Source organism: Pan troglodytes, chromosome X (assembly GCF_028858775.2).
Source record: "Pan troglodytes isolate AG18354 chromosome X, NHGRI_mPanTro3-v2.0_pri, whole genome shotgun sequence".
In the NCBI taxonomy this organism is placed as follows: domain Eukaryota; kingdom Metazoa; phylum Chordata; class Mammalia; order Primates; family Hominidae; genus Pan; species Pan troglodytes.
Window position 1 is genome coordinate 11,077,461 of NC_072421.2, and position 26,375 is coordinate 11,103,835.

A 26,375-nucleotide genomic window follows, 5' to 3' on the forward strand; every position below is an offset into this window, starting at 1 on the left:
GCATTAAAGCCTCTGTGTGGCACTTTATAATCTCACTCATGTCTCTCTCCAGAAGAAAAGACCCTCTCGAATTTAGAGCTGATCACTCCCAAACATGTTTATGTACACATACCTAAACAATGTATGGGATTTTTTGGTAGTTTATTAAATTTTATATAATGCTTGTACAAATAATTATATAACTTTCTTCTGTTTTTGTGATTTGTCCGTGCTAATACATATCACCCTAGTTCATTAATTTTAATTTCTGAAGACTTTTTCATTATATAATACACAATTTATATGTCTAATAAACAGCTGAATTGAGATAGAATTTACATATCATAAACAGTACATAAAGTGCAAATTTGACACTTTTTCAAATATGTATGCACCCATGAAACAGTCACCACAGTCAAGATAATAAACATATATATCATGCCCCACAATTTACTCCTGCTCCTTTGTAATTAACTGTGCCCATCCTTTCCTGTCATCCCATCCCTAAAAGCAATCATTGATTTGCTTTTCGTCACTGTAGATTAGTAGAAAGTGCCGTTTCTCGAATTTCATATGAATCTACTCATACAGAATATACTACTTTCTGTCTGACTCCTTTCACGCACCTTAATTATACTGAGATCCATCCATGTTGTTGCATTATAACTAGTGTAACTAGTTTATTCCTTTTTATCGCCAAAGAGTATTTCATTGTGTGATTATGACACAAATTGTTTACCCATTCATCTGTTGATGGACTTTGGGCCATTTCTAGTTTGGGGCTATTACAAGTAAAATTAACATGAAATTTCACCTACAAGTCTTTTTTTTTTTTTTTTTGGATAGGGTCTCACTCTATCACCCAGGCTGGAGTGTAGTGGCATCATTTCAGCTCACTGCAACCTCTGCTTCTTGGGCTCAAGCGATTCTCCAGCCTCAGCCTCCTGTGTAGCTGGGATTACAGGAGTGAGCCACCAACACCTGGCTAATTTTTGTGTTTTTTGTAGAGACAGGGTTTCACCATGTTGCCTAGGCTGGTCTCAAACTCCTGAGCTCAAAGCAATCCACCTGCCTCGGCCTCCCAAAGTGCTGGGATTACAGGTGTGAGCCACCGTGACCAGTCTCACCTACAAGTTTTGTATGGACATAGCTTTCCTTTCTCTTGGTAAATACCTAAATGGCTGGATCATATGGTAAGTGTATGCTTACTTAAGAAACTGCCAGCTTTCCAGCATGTACTACTTTAATTCCCACCTCCAGCAGTTTGTGAGAGCTCTGGTTCCTTCACATTTTTGCCAACACTTGGTATGCGCCATCTTTTGAATTTTAATTATTCTAGTAGGTAGGAAGCAGTATCTCATTGAAATTTATTTTGCATTTCATTAATGACTAATGATACTGAACCATCTTTTCACGTGCTTATTTACCATCTGTGATGGTTAATACTGAGTCCCAACTTGATTGGGTTGAAGGATGCAAGTATTGATCCTGGGTGTGTCTGTGAGGGTGTTGCCAAAGGACATTAACACTTGACTCAGTGGGCTGGGGAAGGCAGACCCACCCTTAATTGGGTGGGCACCATCTAATCAGCTGCCAGCGAATATAAGAAAAAACATGAAAAGGAGAGACTGGCTTAGCCTCCCCGTCTACATCTTTCTCCCATGCTGGATGCTTCTGCCCTCGAACATCGGACTCCAAGTTCTTCAGTTTTGAGAGTCGGACTGGCTCTCCCTGCTAGCTTGCAGACGGCCTATTGTGGGACTTTGTGATTGTGTAAGTTAATACTCAATAAACTCCTCTCTCTCTCTATATATATATATCCTATTAGTTCTGTCGCTCTAGAGAACCCTAAGTAATACATCATCCACACCTCTTCTTTGGTAAAGTATTCAAATCTTTTATGCATTTTGGTGAAAGGCTTGTTTTCTTATTAATGAGTTTTGAGAATTTGTTATATATTCTGGATACAATCCTTTATTAAAATAAATAATTTGTAAATATTTTCGCCTAGTTTGTGGTTGGTCTTTTCAGTCTCTTAACAGTGCATTCTGAAGAGGTTTTAAATTTTGATGAAACCCAACATATAAATATTTTCTTTTATGGATAATGCTTTTGTCATTTGTATGTAAAGAATCTTTGCCTAACCCAAGGTCAAGATCTCCTCCACGTTTTCTTCTAGGAGTTTTACAGCTTTTACCTTTTACATTTAGATACATAATCAATTTTGAGTAAAGTCTTGTATATAATGTGAAGTATGGATCAAACTTCATATTCTTACATACAGATATCCAATTGCTCCAGCACCAGCTACTAAAAAGACAATCCTTTCTCCACTGAAATTGCCTTTGCATCTTTGTTGAAAATCACTTGTCCATATATGTATGAATCTACTTCTCAAGTCTTTTTGCTGATCCTTTGATCTATTTGTCTATCTTTATACAAATACCACCTTATATTGATTTCTGAAGCCTTATAATAAATCTTGAAATCAGCTGATGTTAGTTCTCCAAATTTGTTATTATTTTCAAAGTTTTTTTTTTTTTTTTTTTTTTTTTTTTTTTTTTTTTTGAGACAGAGTCTCTCTCTGTCGCCTGGGCCGGAGTGCAGTGGCGCAATCTCGGCTCACTGCAAGCTCCGCCTCCCGGATTCACGCCATTCTCCTGCCTCAGCCTCCTGAGTAGCTGGGACTACAGGCTCCTGCCACCATGTCTGGCTTATTTTTTGTATTTTTAGTAGAGACGGGGTTTCACCGTGTTAGCCAGGATGGTCTCGATCTCCTGACCTCATGATCTGCCCGCCTCGGCTTCCCAAAGTGCTGGGATTATAGGTGTGAGCCACCGCACCCGGCCTATTTTTCAAAGTTTTAAATGATTATGCTATATCCTTTGCATTCTAATATGAACTTTAGAATCGGCTTGTCAATTTCTGCAAAATAACCTGCTGGAATTTTCATTGAGATTATGTTGAATCTACAGGTTGATGTGGAAAGAACAGAAATCATAACTTTTCTGAGTCTTTACCCCATAACATGATACATGGCTTCATTTTTTAGTTGTCTTTAATTTCTCTCAGCAATATTTTGTAGTTTTCAAGGTCTTTCAAGTCTCACCCATCTTTTGTTAGATTTATCACTAAGTATTTCATATTTGTGAGGCTGTTTTAAATGGAATTTCTTTTTTTAAATTTCAATTTTCAATTGTTACTAATATATTGAAATGAAATTGGCTTTTGTATTGTGATCTTATTCTATGTCAGATGTTTCAGTCTTTGCTTTATGGTTGTTTTTTTAAAATTGTTTGGTCTAAAAAGAAAAATCCCTCCTACTCTGGGATCATATGTATGTTTTCTGTTAATGTGGTTCTGTTAACAGATATTCTGTAGTTGAGCCATCCTTGTATTATAAGAATAAAGGCTATTTTGATGTGTTTAATAAAACACTGATGGATTACATTTTCTCATATTAAAAAAAATTTTTGTGTCTATATTCATGAGTGATATTCTCTCACTCTAGATTTTTTAACGTTGTATGTATTTGGTATCAAGATCATACACTCTACATAAAATGTCTTTTTTCTATTTTCTGAAGTAGTTTATATGAGAATGAGATTATTAGTTCCTGGAACTTCTGTTAAAGTAACCTATAGAACTGTGGGAGGCTGGTGCCATTTTGGGGCAGAAATGCAAGTTGACGGACATTTTCAATGACTTATTAAATGTCTTCTGCTTTTAAATTTTTGGTTTATTCAGGTTTTCTACTACTTCCTTACGTAAGTTTTCAAATTATTGGCATGAAGACATTTACACAATTTTCTTATGTTTAAAAAAGTCTCTATTGTATTTATGGTATATTTGTTTATGGGGCCCCACACTCTTTTTTCCTTCATCAACCTTAACTACAGATTGGTCTTTTAAATTATTTTTTACAAGTAAAACTCCTCCTGATTAAGGGCTGGCAAACTTTTCCTGTAGAGGACCAGATAGTCAATATTTTAGGCTTTGAAGACCACATACTGTCTCTGTCACACATATATTGTTTTTCTTTATTTTTTTTTAACAACCTTTTAAAAATGGGGGAAAAGGCACTTTACTCACAGATGTTTCAAAATTAGGCTGCGAGTTGTTCTTTGCTGACAGCTGTTCTTGTTTGTTTCCTGTTTTTCTTTCATTTACTTTTCTTCCTTTATTTCTTTCCTCTGCTTTCACTGGGTTTATCCTGTTGTGCTTTTTCTAGCTTTATTTGAAAGCTAATTTTTTACTTTTAGTATTATCTTTTTTGGGGGTGGGGGGACAGGGTCTTGCCGTGTTGCCCAGGCTGGGCTTGAACTCCTGGACTCAAGCAATCCTCCTGCCTCGGCCTCCCAAAGCGTTGGGACTACAGGTGTGAGCTACCATGCCCAGCCTCTTTTTCAAAAGAATTAAAGCCTGTAAGTTTGCCTTCAGATACTTTTTTGCTGCTTACTACTTATGATATATTATAGTTCTTTTACTGTGGTTTACTTCTACATTTAAAAAATATTACTGTGAAGATATATTTATATATGAATAGATTTTAGTGTCCAAAAACTATAGAAACTATTATTTTATTGTTGATAATATCTAATGAGATACAGTGTGTGGTCTTAGAGGCAGGGTTCTATGGTATTCAGTTTTTGAAATTTGCTGAAATACTTGCTTTCAACCAAGTGCATGATTATTATTTTAAAAATGCCCCATGTGTAGGTTTTCCTATATACTTTCCTATCTTTTGAGTTCAAACTCAGTCGGCATTTGTCAAACTTTAATGTCACTCAGACGTAAAAGAATGCCTTTTATGGCATTCCCAAGGTGGTGACCAAAACTCAGTTTCCAAATTTCCACTGCAGCTGAGTTTTCTTTCTAATTTCAATATCTACATTTTTCCCTCCAAAACTGCTAATTTGTTGCTTTCCTATCTATTTTTTTATTTCATTTCCTTCTTTTGTGGCTTCACTTTTTTTGCTCTTTTGAAAGAGAAGTTATTCCTTCATTTCTTTCTTTGAACATCTTAAGACTACTTCTTTTAAAGTCTTTTTCTTATTTTCCTATAAAATTAATTTTATCTGGGGTAAGATAATGTTGTCTGCTGATTTTGCTGGCTGTATGTTTAGAAATTTAAGATTTCTTTATATACTTTGAAATTAAACTTAGAGTTTCAGTTTTAAAGGGAAGTAATTTATAATTCTTTCCTCTCTCACCCTCCTTGCTCAGCCTACCCTGCTCTGATAGTTTTCCAGTTGCCTTCACCTGGCCCTTGAGGTCATTATTCAGGAATCCCATCCTTATCTCTGTGCTCCTGTTCTGTGTGGGTATCAGAAACAGTGTGAACACAGGCTTCAAGCTAACAATGTGACTTTGCTAAAAGCTATGATATGAGGGAAAGGTTGGCAATAAGTTTTGACTGAAGCATGAAGCCTTCTATAGCCCATGGCATTAAATAATGAGCCTGATTTCCATTCCCCATCCCATCTGGAGCACTTCTAGGTCCTTTCCCCAAAGCTTCAAGAACTATTTATCCACAGGAGCTAAAGCCAAAGCTACTTTGGCCTCTTCCAGACCAAATCCCAGTAGCCTGTATCCTCAGCCACAGTCATGGCTTTTCAGTTTTGTCTCATTTCTGGCCTGTGGAGATGTTTATCTTGTTTTTGGTTCAGCTATATGTCTTTGCTTTTGCATTTTATTAAGGTCTTTATTACTGACATGTATTTGGGGTAGAACGAGTGCACCGAAGCATAAACTCCATGCATCACTATGGCTGGAACTTGGGGACACCTGCACTACTCTGATCTAGCTCATGAGAGAAACCCTGGTGGTGGGAAGTCCAAGCTAAGTAAGAGAAGGGAAGGCAAGCTAGCCAGGAAGTTGTGGTGGAGTGCCCTTGCAGGCTGAATAAGGGCTCTCAATGCTGCCCACATCCTAATCTCAGGAATCTTTGAATATGTTACTCACATGGCAAAAGGGACTTTACAGACATGATTAAGGATCATGAGATGGGGATGTTACCCTGAATTATCCAGGTAATCCCAATGTAGTCACAAGGGTCCTTATAAGAGGAAGGCAGGAAGGCCTGTGTCAGAGAAGACATGAGGATGGGAAGAGAGGTCAGATTGATGCAAAGAGACCATGAGCCAAAGAATGCAGGCTACCTGTAAGAGCTAGAAAAGGCAAGAAAAAATGGATTTTCCCCTAAAGCTTCCAGAAAGAAACAGCACTGCCAAAACCTTGACTGTCGATTTTGTTTAACCCAGTGAGATCGATTTTTGGATTTCCGAATTTCAGCACACTGAGATAATAAATCTATGTTGTCTCAAGCCACCAAGTTTAAGGTAATTTGTTATTGCAGCAATAAGAAACTAGTAAGAGTAAGGTGCAAAACCTCAATTAGAGAGGAAGAGGAAGTGCTTTTTCAAAAAAATTATTTACTTATTTATTTTTTACTTTGAGATCTATTGCATGGCATGGTGAAAACAGCAAATAAATAATAATGTATTATACAGTTCAAAATCACTAAGCAAGTAAATTTCAAATGTTCTCACCACAAAAAAAGGCTTTGAGATGATGGATATGTTAATTAGCTTGATTTAGTTATTCCATATTTCATCCATAAATTATAACATCACTTTGCACTCCATAAATATAAATAACTGTTTGTCAATTTAAAATTAAAAATGAAAATAAACTAATATGTGTACTGAGAGCTAATCTCTGCATGCAACCATGTAAAGATAGCAAATTACCTTCTGTATGCATATGAATAATTAATTGTGACTGTACTTCAGGTGGCCATGTGTCTGAGAACCTGGAATATTTCTAGAATTAAGAGATGTGCACCTATGATGCACGATGATGATGGAAGATGAAATATATCCTGTAAGGATTCCAGATGGACACTCAGTGCTCTTCTAAATTGGACAATTCGTATGTGGGGAAAAGTAGCTTTTCGGCACATGTGAGTCCTTGGCCAGGGAATAATTTCATGTTAATCTGTTAATCTACTATACCAGCATCAATAACTATTTGATTTCACTATTTTTTAGATCATTTTAATAATTTATGTGTATAAATATTTTGTAATCTATATAGACAGAGTAATCTAAAACATTGTACAATATTAGAAGGTACCTGTTAAATTTTGTGGAAAACACAGAGAACCACATACATTAGCCACGGTTATCTCTGTGTTTCACTTAAAACTTGCTAGTATGTTTTAATTATACATATTTTGTTTTAAAGTACAACTATGAACAATAATAATAGAAATGCATGAATTTATTGGATCATAAATAAACGCTTCTATTTTTAAAAATCCATAGAAAAATTATCCTTGGCCAGGCATAGTAGCTCGTGCCTGTCATCCCAGCATTTTAGGAGGCAGAGGCAGAGGCAGGTGACTTGCTTGAGCCCAGGACTTCGAGACCAGCCTAGGCAACATGGTGAAACCCTGTCTCTACAAAAAATATAAAAATTAGCCAGGTGTGGTGGCCCATGCCTGTAGTCCCAGCTACTCAGGAGGCTAAGGCAGGAGGATTGTCTGAGCCCGGGAGGCGGCAGTTGCAGAGTTGCAGTGAGCCATGATCGTGCCACTGCACTCCAGCCTGGGTGACAGATAAAGACTGTCTCAAAAAAAAAAAAAAAAAAAGAAGAAAAAAGAAAGAAAAATTATCCCTGAATGTGGCAGAGAATTGGGTACAATTAAAAGGATCATAAGTATTTCAATAAAAACATGACTAATTTTAAAATAGAATAAACTGATGGATTATAAAGTGACCAACAGTTTGTGAATGAATTTTGAATAAATAAGAAAGCGGCTATAAAGAATGTATGTCAATTTATCTTAAAAATATAGTTTGCTGTAAAACAATAGGAAATTAAAACATAGAAACATTAGAAAAGAAGTACTATTACTATATCCACAAAGGAGTATATGATATAGTGAAACCCCAGGGGTTTTGGGACCATGAAGTTATACCTGTATACATTTCCTCAAAAACATGGGAAAGTACTTCATAATTTCTATAAATAAAGTCAGATTCATTTTTAATTTATGTAATGCTATGCTAGTTTCTAGGATATCACAATGAATACAAAATAAACTCTGCCTCCACAGAACCCACCTTCTCATAGACAAGTGAGATAGAAAACAATGGCCATGATAGACAAGACCTTTATGCTACCTCCTGGCGCTGGGCAATGGAGCAGCCCTTGTATCACAGGTCTTCACAGGAGACCATAGTACAAAGAAAAGGATGGAGAAAAAACTGCCAAGCAAAGGCCTTTTAACTAAGTCTTAAAGACTTAAGAGGGAATTATAGAATGTATAGAAAAAGAGGGTTCTCAACATTTCCAAAGTCCCTGGAGTGTATTAGGATTTATTTTCTCCAGGTAGAGAATATGAAATCTTCTGCCCTAGAAATCATACCTTCCCTTCTTTGATCTTGGTTCCAATAATCTGTCGTCTTTGCTGAATGATCTCAATGAGAAGATCACACTCCTCTGTCAATTTGGCTTCTTGACGTGATGCATTGACCTACAGGATAAGTACAATGGTAAGTGTTAATTTGGCCTTTGTTTTTCAGTTAAGTGCTATTTTTAATGTATACTAGGATGTTTCTAGTAATCTCTGAAAAGATATTTTAAATGTTAACTCTTTGTCCGATTAAGCAAGGATGGCAAATATAGGACTTACATGGCCACTTCCTAATTTGCATCCTTGGAAAACATTATTATCCAATGACAGCAGTCTTTTCTACTAAGCCAGACTCAGCTGCAGAATCTTTAATATAACATGTACATAGCCATTACCAATTAGTTGGAAAATGATGTGTCATGTGAAATATATTTGCAATTCCTACTTTTATATTTTTAAAAAGTATCAAATTTGCCCTGTTAAACATAAAAAAAGTAAGTTAAAAAAACAATCAATATTATTCTTTTATGGAGGACAGATTACTATCAATCTCTTTTAGACAAATTTTCCGTAAGCAATGTAGCAAGCCTGTATCACATTTGACATTTCTCTTAAATACAAACATCAATTTTGTATCTAATCACTATAAAACATAAAAAGCACAAAAAGATGGTTCAATAGTTTATTAATCTTATGACATAATTTAAAATTATACTCCTAGTATACTTCTGAAAGATCAAGGTTCTACAACGAAAGCGTACCATTCATGTGGATAGGTGGATCATTAGAGTGGCTTGTATTTGAAGTTTTTGTGACTTGCATGCAAGGGAGGCTTACAATTAGCTCATTCTTGGCAACTAGGCCTGGGAAATACTCTGCACATGCTATTTCCTCCATCTCATGACAATTCTGAAATGCTTATTCACAAACAGAAACCCAGAAACCACAGCTGTGAGAGATGGAGATAGCAGGCATGAGGTTTATTATTTTAACACAGCCACAGGAGAAGTTGCAATGTTACAAAGAATGACAATGGCATTGATTATTCTAGCATATCTCAGGGAGGAGACATGGCCCAGTCCCTAGCCTTTTTGATTTGGAAGGCTTTAATTGGAGTAATTTCATTCTCTATGAATGAGATAAACTGGAAGTAGGGTCATGAGTTCAAGATAAAAATCCACTGATGGCTGTTCACAGAAACCATGTCCTGTTTCCAGAGGCCCAGGATTCCTTGAATTTTATTCCTGATCATTGTTCAGACATAACATAGAGACTACTCAAGACATCTTATTGAGAAGATGATGGTCACTGGCCATTTGCAGTAAACCATGAGATTATGTCCTACATCAGTTTAGCAGACAGAGTTATTTGCTAAGTATTTGTTTAATGAACAAAGAGAAAAATTAAAAATGCAGTGACTGAGAAGTACAAATGTGGAACTCAGGCTAATATTTCAAGGAGGATAATCATTAGGCTTCATTTCTCTTACTGTTATTTTTATGTCATCATTTCTAGTTCCCCTTGAGGTTTCTCAAATAAATTTAGCTATTGACATATTTACTTGAAACTTACACTCAGTAAATTTCTTCTGTTTCCTTTTGACCTCAAACTGAATTTAATAACTGACTACAACTGAGTTATGAAAAGGATGGGACCATATTGATAACATGAGCACATTATGATGGAGGAAGTAAAATTTCTAGAAAGTAGCACTGACGAAGCTTCTTTGCTCGACCAAACTTTAGTGTTGAACTTTCTCCTGGGCCCTTCTGTGCACTTTCTTGTAAACCAGTTTTAGCAAGAACCCTGCAGAGTTGGTTTAGCCAGAATCCTCCATCTCCATATCTGATCACTCTCAGTATCTGATTGGGTTCTTCATCCTTCACCATGCCCCAGGGGATGTCTGATCAACTTGGCCTACCTTCAGCAAGAATCCTTTTAGGTCAGTTTAAGCAGAATCTCCCTTACCCCTGATGTTTCCTCTTAGTAATTTTCCATCCACTTATCATCACCCTGCTCCTTGGCTGTAAATCCCCACTGGTCCACGTGACATTGGGAGTTGAGTCCCATTCTATACTGAGGTCTCTTTCCCCTTATTACAATAGTCCTGAATAAAATCTGTTTTTACAGCTTTAACTACTGTCCAGCTCTAGTTTTTCTTTGACAGACCCCACACTTGAAAAGTATCTACTAGAATAAACCCGAAGAGCTAAGTTGTACTTGAGAATATGAGGTAAATCTGATAGAATGTAAGCTCCATATGGGCAGGGATCTTCAGCTGTTGTATTAAATAAGGTATCTATCCCAAGCACCTGGTGCCATGTCTGGCACAAAATAGGCATTCAAAAAATATTTGTTGAATAAATAAATAGGGAAAATGACCTTCCAAGAAGAGACAGGGCAAAAATGTAATGGAGCAAGTAGTTATCACTAGTAATCACTCAATATGCAGGTAATGGATTGGTTTCCAAGGACTGTGTAGACACAAAATTATGTCCTAAGGATTGTTTTATTTGAGGGGGAGGGAGGAAGGGAGTTGATTTTTTTTGAGACAGGGTCTTGCTCTTGCTCTATCACTCAGGCTGGAGTGCACTGGTGCCATCACGGCTCACTGCATCCTCGACCTCTCAGGCTCAAGCAATCCTCCCCCTTCAGTCTCCTGAGTAGCTGGGACTACAGGCATATGCCATGACTCCTGGCTAAATTTTTTAAAATGTATTTTTTTTGTAGAGATGAGGTCTTGCTATGTTGCCCAGGCTAGTCTCAAACTCCCGGGCTCAAGTGGTCCTCCTACCTTGGCCTCTTAAAACTGCTGGGATTACAAGAGTGTGCCACTGCACCTGGCCAGGAATTGATTTTTTAAAACTGCCTTATTGGAATATATTTCACATATCATAAAATTTGTCCATTTAAAATGTGCAGTTTTGTGGTTTTTCGCGTATTCACAGATGATTTCATGTGCAATCATCATCACAATCTAAGCCTAGAACATTTTCAGTGCCCAGAAAAGAAAGCCATAATGTGTGCAGTCACTCCACATTTTCCCTACCTGCCCCAGCTCCAGCCCGAGGCAACCACTAGTCTACTTTCTGTCTCTTTATGGATTTGCCTGTTCTGGACGTTTCATATAAATGGAATCAAATAATACATAATCTTTTGTTTGGCTTCTTTCACTTAGCATAATGTTTTCAAGGTTCATCTGTGTGGTAGCATTTATCAGTACTTCATTCCTTTCTATGCCAAATAATATTTCATTGTATGAACAGGCCACTTTTTATCTCTTTAATAGATGCACACTGATGTTTCTAGTTTTTGTTCACTATAAATAATATTGATATGAACATTCATGTACAAGTTTTTGTGTGCCCATATATATTCATTTTTCTTTGATATAGGGGTGGAATTGCTGGGTCACATAACTGTGTTTAATGTTTTAAGGAACTGCCAAGCTATTGTTCAAAGTGGCTGCATTATTTTATATTCCCATCAGAAATACATGAGGGTTCCAATTTCTCCACATCCTTGTTAATGCTTGTTATTGTATGTCTTTTTAATTTTATTTTATTTTTAGTGGGTGTGAAGTGGTATTTCATTGTGGTTTTGACTTACATTTTCCTGATGGCTAATGATGTTGACCATCTTTTTCGTGAACTTACTGGACATCTGTGTATCTATGTTGGAGATATGACTATTCGGATCTTTTGCTCCTTTTGTAATTGGGTCATTGTCTTTTAATTAATAGAATGTATTATTTCTTTACATATTCAGAATACAAGTCCCTTATCAAATATGTGATTTGCAAATATTGCCTCCTGTTTTGTGGGTTATCTTTGCATTTTCTTTATGATACCCTTTAAAGCACAAAACATTTTTAAATTTTAATGAAGTTAATTTATCTACTTTTCTATTGTTACTTGTGCTTTTGTTGTCGTACCTAAGAAACCATTGCCTATCCCAAGGTCATGGAGACTTACTGTTCTGTTTTCCTCTATAAGTTTTATATTTTATATTTAGGTCTATGAGCCATTTGGAGGTCAGTTTTGTGTATGGTGTGAGGGTAGGCTTCTAACTTTATTCTTTTGCTTATGGATAGCCAGTTGTCTCAGCACAATTTTTTGAAAGACTATTCTTTCTTTCACTGAAGTGTCTGAGAACCTTTGTCAAGAATCAATTGGCCACATTGTGAGGTCCTCAAGTTTTAATGTTGTCACTAACATATTCCACACTTCAAGCTCTTCTGGCTTTGACTAAGTCCAGTGAGAACCCACTGCTAATTCTAGAGTATGGGCTGTGAAATGAAATGTGGTGTGTAATATACCCACATGGTGACATTAGGAAAATCTTAGGCTATCTCCATTTGTGAGTTTTCCTATTTTGTAAAATGAGCTGAATAATATCTGCTCTCTTAGCCATGTGGAATTATTGTGGTGAATACATGAAATAATATATGAAGAAACACCTAAACTTATGAAGCCATTGACAAATCTGAGGTACTGTTGTCTGCATTGAGAAGGGATTTTGTAAACAGATTATGATTTAGTTTAGGGTCCATTCACTCTCACAATCATTGGGAGTTGAGTTACTGCATGGTAGAAAAAGTATCCCAGTTGCCATTGTAATATGGGGCTCAATTTAATCCAAATTTTGACTATTTGATTTACAGAATGGATAGGTTTGCTTTACCAAAAAAGTGGGCTGAAATCTTCCTTGTTGAGGCAAATGTGTTTTGAGAAAACTGGTATCACAATCACCATCACCCCAAAATGTAAATTCCTAGAAATTTGGGAACAGGATCTATTCATTTTAGGCCAAGTATTTTTCCTAGATCTTTCAGAGAATACAGATTTAGCTTTCCTTTTGAAACCAGGGAAGTTGAATCTTGTTTTCTACTTTGGTGAATTTCCAAATTCTTGTAACTCTAGTATTCTTATATTCCAAAAGATACAATAAAACAAGTTAAATACTATTCTATATTTCAAAATTTTTTCTACTACAAAGAAGTTTTCCACAGTTTTGCTGTTTCATGTGTCACTTAAACAAAGAATTAACGATTTGATTGGACTTTCTCATTAATTTCTAATAGTTCAAATATGGCAGGGTTTATTGGTTACTTGCAGTTATCTTCTGGTGTTTCTAGTTCCCAGGTTTGGTTTGGAAGCTAGCAGCTCCTGGTTATGATTTTTGCTTTCATTTCTGATTCACATCTTTTGATTCAGAAATCATTGTGGCTGATGGAAGTGCTCTGAGGAGGGCCAATCTAAGGATGCAGAAAACAAGTTCAAACTCTTCTTTCCACTTTTGTGCCATCAGTCTCCTCCTTGGCCCCTAAACTAACGGCAAGAGTGAGATGAAGATAATTAGGAATGATGTCCAGTGGTGGGTAATTACTGTCTCCTGCCTTTGGACCACACTGGAAATGGGGCACTTGACTTCTCAGGATGAAATACAGCTTAAAATTAGGCCTTCCTGGCCGGGCGCGGTGGCTCACGCCTGTAATCCCAGCACTTTGGGAGGCCGAGGCAGGCGGGTCACGAGGTCAGGAGATTGAAACCATCCTGGCCAACATGATGAAACCCCGTCTCTACTAAAAATACAGAAATTAGCTGGGTGTGGTGGCGCATGCCTATAATCCCAGCTAATCGGGAGGCAGAGGCAGGAGAATCGCTTGAATCCAGGAGTCGGAGGTTACAGTGAGCCGAGATCTCAGGCTAGGCTCCTCAATACTATGGTTTTTTCTCACCTCAAGTACACTCATGAGCAAATATCACATTAGCCCACCAGTATGAGAAACTCAGTCACTTTCACCTCATCTCATTTTTGGCCTCACCCATCTGCTCAGCACATACCTTCTCTACATCTAGAGTCAGTTTTCTTTCGCGTCTTGAAATGCATCTTCTCCCCATCAGTCTTGCCTGTAGGGAGTTGCTGACCCACTTTCTCCTATTCCTAGGGTAATATTGCTGCTTCTGTCTGCCAATGACTTTCTGATCCTTTACAGTCTGATGAAAGAGATATTACAAAATTGAATAATGATGTGAATGTAGAAGCACAACAATCATATCTGGCCTGCCTAGTCCTGAGATGGAATTCAGCATTGAGGGTCACTCGGCTTCATTAATGCTCATATCTGCCACCAATAATCAGTTGCAGTCCCATGTAAGTTGCTACTGGGTGCACGGTTTACCTTCCCTTTCTAGAAATGCAGTTATGCGTAATCATTCCCCAGATTAGTTAATGATGACATAAATGGATTAGCTATTTTCTCGAGGGCACTTGGTTAGCAACGCCCAAAGTCTCCCTGCTAAGTTTAAGGTGTAATAGTGTTACAGTGTTTTGAGGAATGGGTGGGGTAAAGAGGACAATTATTTTTTCCTTGTCATATATGTATAAACATTAAAGGGATTTAGTTACATACATATACTAGAAATTGGACTAGGTGTCTGTGAAATGTTCTTTAGCAGTCTGTAAGTGGTTTTTAAGTATTATTTCTAAAACCTGGCTCTTTTAATTTGACTTGTATTCAACTGCAAAATGAGATGTTCAGTGCAGAGTATAAACATCATTAGATTTCAGACATGTGTGGGCTTAAAATCTTTAGAAATATTTGGAACTCTTAGGATGGAGCATGAGTGAAGGAAAAAATATATCTGGCCAGTTTTCAGAGGTGAAATTGATCTAGCATGCATTTTAGAAACCCTCATTTTCTCACTTTGCAGTGCTTTATTGAAATAAGTTAGCCATCCATAGACTTTCAGAATACAGCCTTATAATTCCTCTTGTGAAAATGACACACTGACTTGATATATCACTTCTTATTCGTACACAGACGGAAACACTGAAGTAAGCTTGGGACAGGATAACCCCAATGTGTTGGAGACAGGATATTCTATTTCTGGGTGTTGAGAAGAGGGTTGCTGCACTGCACAAATCCGGAGGCTACTATTCACTTTGAATTCCACAAGAATGGTAGACCCCTTGAGTTGTGCCTCTCTCACCCCGGCCCACCATTACTGCACTCTTGAAATTGCACCATCAAACTGTGAACCCTTTAGTTTAAGATTCTGAACCTTGCCATCTTTGAAACCATTACCAAGGAGTTGGGAGTTTAAAAGACAAATGTCTACTTTACAAGTTTGCCTAGATTTGGCCTCATGGCAAAAACAAAAGCTGTTTCATGCCACGGTGAATAACTGTGACCTTCCATTCCAAGGTCACAAATTAAGGTGATCTTGAGAAAGGCTGAAACATTTTTATACATGATGCTAGGTTGATGTTCTTGTTATTGTTTAGACTCAAAAGGACTTTTCTCTATAACTAAGAATATGTAATTTTGAGTCTGCATCCAAATTTGAAGGGGTTAGTGGTACTACATAATGTGGCATAACCATCCCATCTCACTCCAAAGGAAAAACATTGGAGGAGTTAATTCCAATTTGCCCAAGGCTGAAGTAACTGAAACAAAACAGAGCTTTATATAAGCTAATATTTGGCCTGTGGATGAGGGTACAGGGAGAAAACTGTATGCAAGTGGGCTCTACACCCCGCTGTGTACCACTGACCAGGTGCAAAAAGAAATATGATGATATGAGGGTGCTTTGGGTTTTATTGCCAAAGACAGCTGTGATGAACATTCCAGACTCTGGGGCAAAAGTTAGACAGAGCTGCCAGAGGAACAATGAAAGGGATTCTAATACTTCAGTCTGTATATGAAACTGAGCCAAGGAGAATTGAGGAACAGCAGACAATATTACCGTAATTCATCTGATATGTTTATATGTAATCTTCACTCTGAAACTCTTTCACACCAAAGTCAAATACTTGTGGACCTGGCTCAAGTGAATGAGAGAGAGAGAGAATGGCCTGGCTCCTGAGGTCTCTGTCTTTGGAGGACAAACCAGAGTACGGGACAATATTTTTAATGTTTAATGTGTTAATTTAATATTTAACATTTTTGATCAAATCTTTTTAAACTCCAAGAAAGGCTTTTCAGAGAAATTAAAAATGGAATCCTTTCATAAAGTGCTTTTGGTGGGAAGTAATAGCAGTGATATAGTGATACAACTAGAAGCTACATGTAATCCAGGCTTTAGCATAGTGACGTAGTGGAAAATTATTTGGACCAGAGGAGATCAATTCTACATATTGATTATCCAGACGGGAATTTGCTATGGGACTAAAAAAATAGCTCCGAGGAACCTCATGATAAATCCTCTTTTCTTGAGGTTTCTAAGATTATGAAGCTTGAGTGCTGGACAAGGAAGCAAGACACCATCAAAAATGGCAACACACTGTGGTGAGTAGAGCAATTAAATTCTTTCTTATGAATGAAATACAACTGTAATAAGGCAATAAAACTGCCTAGCAAAAAATGCCATTGCTAATGCCTAAAACTTTGAAACTTCACATAAAGGAGTTTTACTTCCAATAGTAGCATACAGAACATGGCCATTCACGATGTTGTTGATGTCGCTGTTAGTTTTTCAGTAAAGCAAAATCTTCAAACAGGTAAAATAATTTAGAGGGAGCAAGGGCTAATGGAGGCAGTGGTTTGGGGTTCAGGGACTTGAGGAAGTCTTCCCGGGATTGAAACACCAGGTTTTTATTGCTTACTAGTTGTATGTTATTGGGCATTTACTTCAACTATCTACATCTCAAGTTCCCTACCTGCATAATGAGGAAAATAACATTTGTTACCTGGCAGACCAGGTGCGATGCTGCTAAACATCCTACAACACATAAGACAGCCCCCACAACAGTGAAAGGTCCATCCCCAAATCCCACTAGTGTCAAGATTGAGAACCCCTGGGTTAGACTGTGGTGAGAACTAAATGAGTGAATACATGAAAAGCCCTTGACAAATGCTTGGCATGTAATAATTACTACATAAATGTGAACGATCAGTATTGCTAACAAACTCTTTTTATCTGGAATGTCCATAGAGAATTAAAACTAGAGGTTCTAGGACCAGTCAGCCTGTGCTGGTTACCTGAGGACTTTCTAGCATGAATCAAAATTTTGATGCATCTACATCATCAAAATAATAGCTTTGGAAGCTATAACATGAGGCTTAACTCCAGAATTTTTGAAGCTACTTTTAAATCCTAGCTGGGTTCCTTGAAGGCTGCCTCCTGATGCAATTTTGGATGGGGGAAGAAGAAGGGTAGAGAACATTCTTCCGTGGTACAGAGCAGGAGTTGGGGGACTTTTTTTTTTGTAAAGGCCTAGATAGTAATTATTTTAGCATTGTGGGCCAGACGGTCTCTGCTGCAGCTTCTCAACTCTGCCGTTGTAGTGTGAAAGCAGCCATAGACAATACGGATGCAAATGGACGTGGCTGTGTTCAAATAAAACTTTACTTACAAAAACAGTCAGATTTAGCATGAGCATCACAGTTTGCTGACCTCTGGCATAAAGGAAAAATCATGGACTTTATATTCAGAGGACTGCAGGTATGAAAAATATTTGAATTTCTGTGAGAATGTTTCCTCATTTGCATACTTTTGATGAAAATATCTGTAAACAATCTGGTACATAGTAGATGCTCAATAAATATTAGTTTTCTTCTTTTAAGGCATGAATAGCTACAAGTACTGAATTAATGGAATTTCAATTTGAAAATGACAACATACTTGCGGTATGGTTTTCACTTTCCCCATGATGTCCTGCTGACTTCTGTCACAATTATAACAAATGTTACTCCTTCTGTAATGTTTTTCCTAGGCTACACTCAACTGACTTCAATCTTATATTCTTGGCATCAATATCACAGCCTTTTCTTTTTGTGTTTAATGGTAACTTTGTTAGAAGCAGTTCCAAAATGAAGAAGCAGAATGGAAGGGGTTGCTCATAATTCATTGAAAAACAATAAACTCCTCCCTTCCTTTCTCTTATTAATTACACACTTTATAAAACAAATGCTTCACACCCTTCCGTTTGGGCTGGGCACACTGAATGAAAAGAAATCTACTTAACCTGCCATGGGTGTTTGTCTCTATCACGTCTTTTTCATAAAGTTTCTGGAAAGTAGCGATTTCTATTAAATAATTTTCAACAAATGTGTTTGGCATTTGATGTTGTGGTCAGAGGGTAAACAATAACTTTTAGCAGATGACCATTAATGGAGTGCCAGGAAAGATGGAGGTGACGTGTTTAAGGGAAGGGAAGTTATTTCTAATGGAAAGAGGAAACCTCTACTCTATGACTTTACCTTAATCACTTTCAATCTTACATGTTATTTCTCATTAAGTGACATTCCTTTTAGTTGTTGTGCCATGATTCCTGAAAAGTGATGTACTGGAAAAATACTGAGTTGGACCCCTTTTTGGGTTTCAGTTACTCAGGTATAGAAGCCATCTGCTTCTGCAAAGTTCTGGAAAATGAAGATTGGGTTTCTGCTCTTTGGTATTCCGTACAGTGAGTGAAATACACGTGATTACGTCACTGATAGAACTTAACTGGGAGGTACAACTGGAAAATGTTAAGCTTTGTTCTGCCTTCATGACGCACCCACAAGTGATATCTATGAAATATCTTGCCCTGTTGTTGTCATTCTAGAATATCAGGAGAAGTGAGTAGATTGATTTTTAAATATCTTTGATGTCCAGTGATTCATATGTACGTTTATTCAAACACAATGAAAGAGACTTGAGTTTAGAGAAATTGAACATGTGAGCTATAGCCATGACTAGAAAAAGAGACTTGTGCTATCATTTCATTTTAGACATGGTTGGCAGTTGTATCCTCCCCAAGAAGGATATGAGACAAGAATGGATGGTCAAATTGTTGCCAGAAAACACCAGTACTGGGTAGGAAGTGAAACAGGGACAACTACGAAGCCAGTAAAGTGTGACTTACCAAGACCACCTTGGGCAACTGGAGATTAACCCCATTGGGCAACTCTGGGAAACAGTATAGAACATTCCAGCTAATAGGGAAGAAGCAGAGTATTTATGTAACATCTCCCATCAGGAGCTGGTTGAAAGCTGTTGGGGGAAGGTAGGCATTAACTTCCCTTTGGAATTAGTTGGTCCTGGGAGGGGCAGAAAAAGCTCCCAGGCCAGGGAGATAGGACCTGTGAGTGCTATATGGGTATGGCCTTGACAGCTGTAGGCAGGAGCTCTTACACTAGAGGAGACTACAATATAACCATTTTGAGCTCTCATGGAGGACAGAGAGAGCTGGCATCACAGTCATCCAATTTTTCAGTTCCAATGACTTGTGACTAACTGTGGGGCTAAACAGAATTTGCATCGGACAGTGCTTTCTGTACTAGCCTTGGTCATTCCTGACTTCAGGGTCACAATCTACCTACAAGCATTCATTTGCAACTGACTGTAAGTGGGTCTAAGTTTGAGCAATGGTAGGCAAAGTTCCCTGAAAAAGAAAACACGTGACATCTAGCGTGTCAGACCAAAATGTATATTTCCTCATCTAGTGACTCCTAACTTCCATCATTTCAACTCATTGTGAAATTATTATTGTCTTTCTGGAACAATGGTTTGAGAACTTGAAGCCTCTGCAGTAAACTTGACTTTTTTAAAGCTTGAGTTAAGGATTATTTGGAGAAGTGTCCCTCTCTCTCCCTACCCCCTTTTTTTCCTCCCCCCTCCACCCCCATCTCTCCCTCTTTATACATTATCATTAAGGTCAACTATATTTCTATAAACAAACCTGACAGATGTTACCATCTAACCTTCCTACCTGGGAAACAGAATGGTCTGTTGAGGTTTGTCAGGATCGGGGTCGGGGTTGTGGGAAGGGAGAGGGCAGCCTGCCAGGTAATTGAAACACTGCTTGCTTTAATTTTATTGCCAAGAACAAAGCCTTCTTATTGTTTAATAGAACCCTTAAAGGCAGGCCTCATTGGCATAGTTCTAATTTTTTCGAGACCACAAACAAGAGGGAATTCTTTAGGGCCACTTCGTGAAAAGCAGAAGAAAAAAATAGTTTATTCTGCAAAAATTAAAGCAATCCTTTGTTTCAGTAGCCAGTGTCTGATTTCAGGTTGGCATCTGTATGTGTCCTCTCTACAGGGGCATTTGTTGGCATTGTCTGCATGGGCACCCACTCTTTCATTCAGATTAATTGGAGGTTATGCCTGACATATGAAGGAACTGGACAGAAACCATCTTTCTCTGGCAAATCATCCCTTTGGCAGCAATACTTTCAGATAACATGCTAAAAGAAGAAATGTTTCGCACCAAAAACAAAGAAGCAAACACTCTCCTCTTGCAAAACCTATTTATAAAACTGGGAACCACACACATCTTCATTCAGTGCTTATTTTGATTCTACCAGCAAACTAAACCTTCTATGCAGTCCTTGCTTCTCAGCAGCAAGTTTTACTTCTCTCTCCATTTAAAGTATAGGTGACCAAAGTTTCCGGTTTCCAGAGATCTTTGCAACAGTGTTAGTAGCTAAGGAATGAAAGTGAGAGGAGATGAGGTCATTCTTGTTATTCCATGAATGAGGAAGATGCTATCAGTGTACAGGGATCATCTATGAAGCAAATCTTAGGGATTTGTTGAGTGCCCACAATGTGCAAAGCACCATGCTAGGACCTGTGGTAGAAACAGAACTTGGCCTGCTGGAAAGAATGACTTCACTAGAGAATAAGCAGCGAACATGCCAAGTGCACACATAATTAACTGCTAAACCATGGGCTACAGAAGTTCTAGAGCTGTGTGGTCCAATATGGCCACCACTAGCCACTTGTGGTTTTGAGCACTTGAAATATGGTTAGTCTGAATTGAGATGTGCTGTGAATATGAAATGCATACATTAATCATTTTTACATTGATTACATGTTGACATGATAACATTTTAAATATATCGGGGTCAAATAAAATGTATTAGTACAATTAATTTTACCTGATTATTTTTACTTAAAAAAATGTGATTACTTGAAAATTTTTCAATTACATATGTGGCTCACATTACACAGTACTTTGATTGGATGATGTGACTCTGGAGAGTTTGAGAAATGAGGCAATTACTGTGTGAGTAGCTGAGGAAGGTTTCATGCCAAATATGAAGGAGAGACTGGTCTTTGGAGATCAGAGTAGGCAAGACAGAGGTAGGAAACCCAGGGGTGAGGAAGATGAGAAAAGGCACCAGGGAAGAGAGGCAAAAGAACATTTTTGCAAGACAGAGGAAATTAAAATTCTGTTTCAACAACATGCAGGGTACAGTGGGCATGCATCTTGAATTGGTTATCTGGGAATGGGGAGACAGAAATACCGAAGCCAGTTATATCTTACTGCCCCTTGTGAAAAGCCTTTTGGGGGCCATTTGCAGAGAGCTAGCCATGACTGAGCTCCCATAGAGTCTGGCTAAAACAAAACAGCAAATTGAGGAGTTTAACTTGGGAGTGGGGAGTTCTTCCTTGACCCCCACCTTTTTCTAATTGACTCCCTTTGTATCCTGGTCTTAGTGGGCCTTCAGCATTGATCTTTAAAGCTATCCATGCTTACTTGCTTTCCTGGAGTTTTCTTCTGAAATGGTAGTGGGGCTGGTAAAAGTTACAATGGCAGTAGAAGGGCAGGCAGGAAGGACACTGGAGAGCTGTACAATAGGGGCTTTGACAAAAGGACAGTGAAGAGCAAAGCTAATCTGATCTGGAAGAGAAAAGGAAAGATCACAGCATTTAGATGTCTTTTGGTTGCTAATTTTGAAGTTGTGGTGAGTTTGTGAGTGTGTGTGTGTGTTTGGGAATCATGAGAGACTGATATTGAAAATGTTTTCCTGTTAAGTCATTTTCAGACCTAGGTTGATTAGCCATCTTACATGTGTGGAATTATTATTTATAAGTGTTTTCCCAAGCCTGATTCAAAGTGACTATCTAACTATTTTTTTCTTTTGCAAACCAGAAAAGATAGAGAAGGTATCCTAGAGAATAAAAGGAAAGGTACAGGTTTATAATAAGGGGGAAGGAAAGACCCACCTCGATTGATCTCTATTCAGGGCTCAGCAACACCCCTGATGGACAGCTCTCCCATTTTTGACTTCCCTTTGTCAACTCCATCCTCTTAGCCCTACCTGGGTGGCAGAGCCCTCAGGCTGGGAGGGAGCTCCTTGTGTGCACTAGCATTACTGATCCTCCAGGGATTTGTGGCTACTGAGGTTTGCTGTCATAAAAACACAGTGCTGTGTACAGTCTTCTCAAGAAGGGTCCTTTCTGCCCTTCAAGGTGTGAGCTTATCGGACATGCTGATCTATGCAAATGAGCTAGTGCTACAAGGAGGACAAAAGGATGATGTAGTTGGCCTCTAGAGGTGTTCCATTCACTCATTAATAGTCAAGTGCTGCATGCTAAATGCAGCATACTAGGAAGACTGTCCTATTTACCCAGGAGTCCAACCAACTAGGAGAAGGAATAGACATAGACTTACAGACCATCAAGATTTTTGTTCAAGAACTGCATCTATGTCAACAATTCACTACGTAGTTTCCCTTAAGCTTTTAAGTTCAAATTATGATCTCATTATTCTATTCATACATCTAATAAATTTTATGAAACCAAGAATAATCACTCTCGGGGGTCCTTGAATCAATGTTTGATTAACTCAAGTTGAATAGACTCAACTCCATTAAACAATCAATTCTGTCTATAAATTAGCTGATTAAGTTCCTACACACATATTTTTAAATTGCGGTAAAATTTACATGCAAGGAAATGCATAGATCTTAAGGGACAGTTTAATGGATTTTGATAACCAACAGCTCAATCAAGACATAAAACATTTCTATCACCCTAGAAAGTACCCTCGAGCCGCTCTTCAGGTCAATCCTCACCCCTATGAGGAATCACTGTTCAGATTACTCCTGTAACACTTTAAACTGCATTTATCAATTTAACACATTTGATTTACTTTATAAGCACTTCAAATGCCTAACAGGATAAAATTAAAATCCTAACACGTTATACCTTCCCAAGTCCTTAAGTAGCTCTTATAAATCTAATAAACTAAACTTAAAAAATATGCTGAAACCCAGGCCGGGCGTGGTGGCTCATGCCTGTAATCCCAGCACTTTGGGAGGCCAAGGTGGGCAGATCACGAGGTCAGGAGATCGAGACCATCCTGGCCAACTTGGTGAAATCCCGGTCTCTACTAAAAATACAAAAACTAGCTGGGCATGGTGGTGCACACTTGTAATCCCAGCTACTTGGGAGGCTGAGACAGGAGAATCGCTTGAACCCAGGAGGCGGAGGTTGCAGTGAGCCGAGATCACGCCACCGCACTCCAGCCTGGCAACAGAGCAAGACTCTGTCTCAAAAAAAAAAAAAAAAAAAAAAAAGAAAATACTGAAACCTAAGGTTTTTTGAACATTGCAATATTGCTTTGAAACCTAAACTATCTTACAGATCCAACTTAAAATAACAGTTCTAAAAGAAATTACATGTTAGGCTGGGCGTGGTCGCTCATGCCTGTAATCCCAGCACTTTGGGAGGCCAAGGCGGGCAGATCACTTGAGGTCAGGAGTTCGTGACCAGGCTGGCCAACATGGCGAAACCCCATCTCTACTAAAGATACAAAAATTAGCTGGGCATGGTGGTGGGTGCCTGTGATCCCAGCCACTCAGGAGGCTGAGACAGGAGAATCACTTGAACCCCAGGAGGTAGAGGTTGCAGTGAGCCGAGATGACACCAGTGCACTCCAGCCTGGGTGACAGAGCAAGACTCCATCTCAAAAAAAAAAAAAAAAAAAAAAAAAAAATTACGTGTTTCAAATTAGCATTTCAAAGCAAATCTGTCAAATTTCTGTAATATGTCATATTATCTTAAATGCTATGAACTATTAACATACAAACAAATATTTCAGTCCCAAGTTGTAATATATATATTTTTTTAAGTTCAGGGTCTCTGTCTCTGTCACTCAGGCTGGAGTCCAGTGGTACAATCATAGATCACTGTAATCTCCAACTTCTTCTGGGTTCTAGTGATCCTCCTGCTTCAGACTCCTGAGTAGCTAGGACTACAGGCAAGAACCTCCACTCACAGTTGGTTAATTAATTAATTATTTAGTAGAGACAGGGTCTTGCTATGTTGCCCAGGTTGGTTCTAAACTCTTGGCCTCAAACAATCCTCCCACCTTGGCCTCCCAAAGTGCTGAGATTACAGGTGTGAGTCACTGCACCCAGCCATAACCCAAAATATTGATTTTATGCTACAGGTTGAGTATCCCTTATCCTAAATGCTTAGAACCAGAAGTGTTTTGGATTTTGGAATATTTGCACATACATAATGAGATATCTGGGGATAGGACCCAAGTCTGACCACTAAATTCACTTACATTCCACATACACCTTATACACATAAGCTTGAAGGTAATTTTATGCAATATTTTCAATAATTTTGTGCATGAAACAAAGTTTGTGTTAAGTACTTGTGTGTGGAATTTTCCTCTTCTCGCGTCATGTCAGTGCTGAAAAAGTTTTGGATTTTAGAGCATTTCGGATTTTGGATTTTCAAATTAGGGTGGCTCAGCCAGTATTATTTAGTTCTTCATCTTTATACATGAATCTCAAACTTCCTGGGAAGGAGGAAAAAAAGGAATTTACTTATTTACTAAAGGAAACAAATTTATCATCTCAAAGAAGTTGAGGTTAGAGGGTCAATGGTTAATAATAAAAGATTTCAGAACGTTCATAAGAACTGAAGACTCACTGATTGTACTGGCACTGCAGATGTACACTTGCTGAGCCTTTGTTATGGTGGGTTTAACAGGGTTTCCAATTACCTATCTGATAAGATGGTTCTTGTAATGAGAATTCCCCTGGGAATCTAACTTTCTAATCACCTGGTTTGGGTTCAGTAACCACTCCAGTTACTTATTACTTGGTTAAATTCAACCCATTTCTTTACTGGCTGATTCTTGTTATATCTGGCTTCAGGCCACGTATCTGTGGTTATTTGAATGATGTTTACGTCAAAAGACTGTTGGGATAATTAAATCAGGAAGTGACAGTAAGAGCTGGTCATGGTCATAACTGCTTGTAGTGCATATCTACATAAGTCCTATCACTTTTTCTTTCTTTACACTACAGTCTATGTGTTGCTGTGAAACTGGAACAGATCTATGCAATAATGCTCCCCTTCCAACACCTGCAAAGATGGACAAGGCACCACCTTCCCAATCCTATGGAAATTGACAGAAGGCTTCCTTGAATGAACTTACCACATCTCAATACCAAGCTTGCCTTGTCAGAGAATTAGACCACTATGATAGTTTTCATGACTTTACATATATGAACTTGATGTTATATCTAGGGAAAATACTTTTAAAAGCATAGTAAAAGCTCTATCATAAATTCCTAGGCCAAGAAGTTACCTCACTTGGTTGTAAAGATCTTTATTTGTGTTGCTCCTCACTGAGAGCCTTGTACATTCCATGGTAGCCTCGGGCATTTTAAATAGCTGAATTTAAAATTTCATATTTCTATTTCAAACAAAAATAACCAGTACTACAATTGTCTTCTTGTTAACGGACATTTTATATGCATGACTCAATTATTTTGCTGTGGAATTTCAAAATTAGAACAAAGCTCTTCATTTTTTCCTACAACATTTAATTTAGCAAATTAAAAATAGAAGTCAACGGAATCAGGTAAAAAATGATATGTCTGGCTTCTTTCATAATCTGTAATTATTTTATACACAGAGATAATTTCAGCTTGATTGTCATTGGAAGACAATTTTATGTTCATTTATTGAGAAAAATAATTTAAACTAGATATTAGACCCAGAAGTAAAAGGTTGGTTCAGTAACAAAATGGTGGATTGATTGTTAGGATTATTCTTGTTTCTGAATGTCATGAATGGGAGCAATAAGTGAACCAAAGCTTTTACTTGAGAGTTACCTTCTCACCTGCAATCATTCCATTCCCCTCTGACTCTTTCACCTGAAACCATCCAGCTAAGACCATCTCATATAAAAGTTGAGCTAGAAATAACAATGGCCATTTTATTTTATTT

The 26,375-nt window shown here is 37.9% G+C and overlaps 1 protein-coding gene across 10 annotated transcripts in view; it reads right to left on the reverse strand.

Moving 5' to 3' along the window:
• The window catches only part of MID1 (midline 1), a 664,445-nt gene that overhangs the window by 41,533 nt on the left and 596,537 nt on the right, over positions 1 to 26,375 (reverse strand). For all 10 annotated transcript variants that reach the window (XM_063804567.1, XM_054676512.2, XM_054676514.2 and 7 more), the window contains one exon: positions 8,414 to 8,521. In XM_063804567.1, the coding sequence (XP_063660637.1) occupies positions 8,414 to 8,521 (108 nt within the window). The remainder of the gene's footprint in view (positions 1 to 8,413; positions 8,522 to 26,375) is intronic.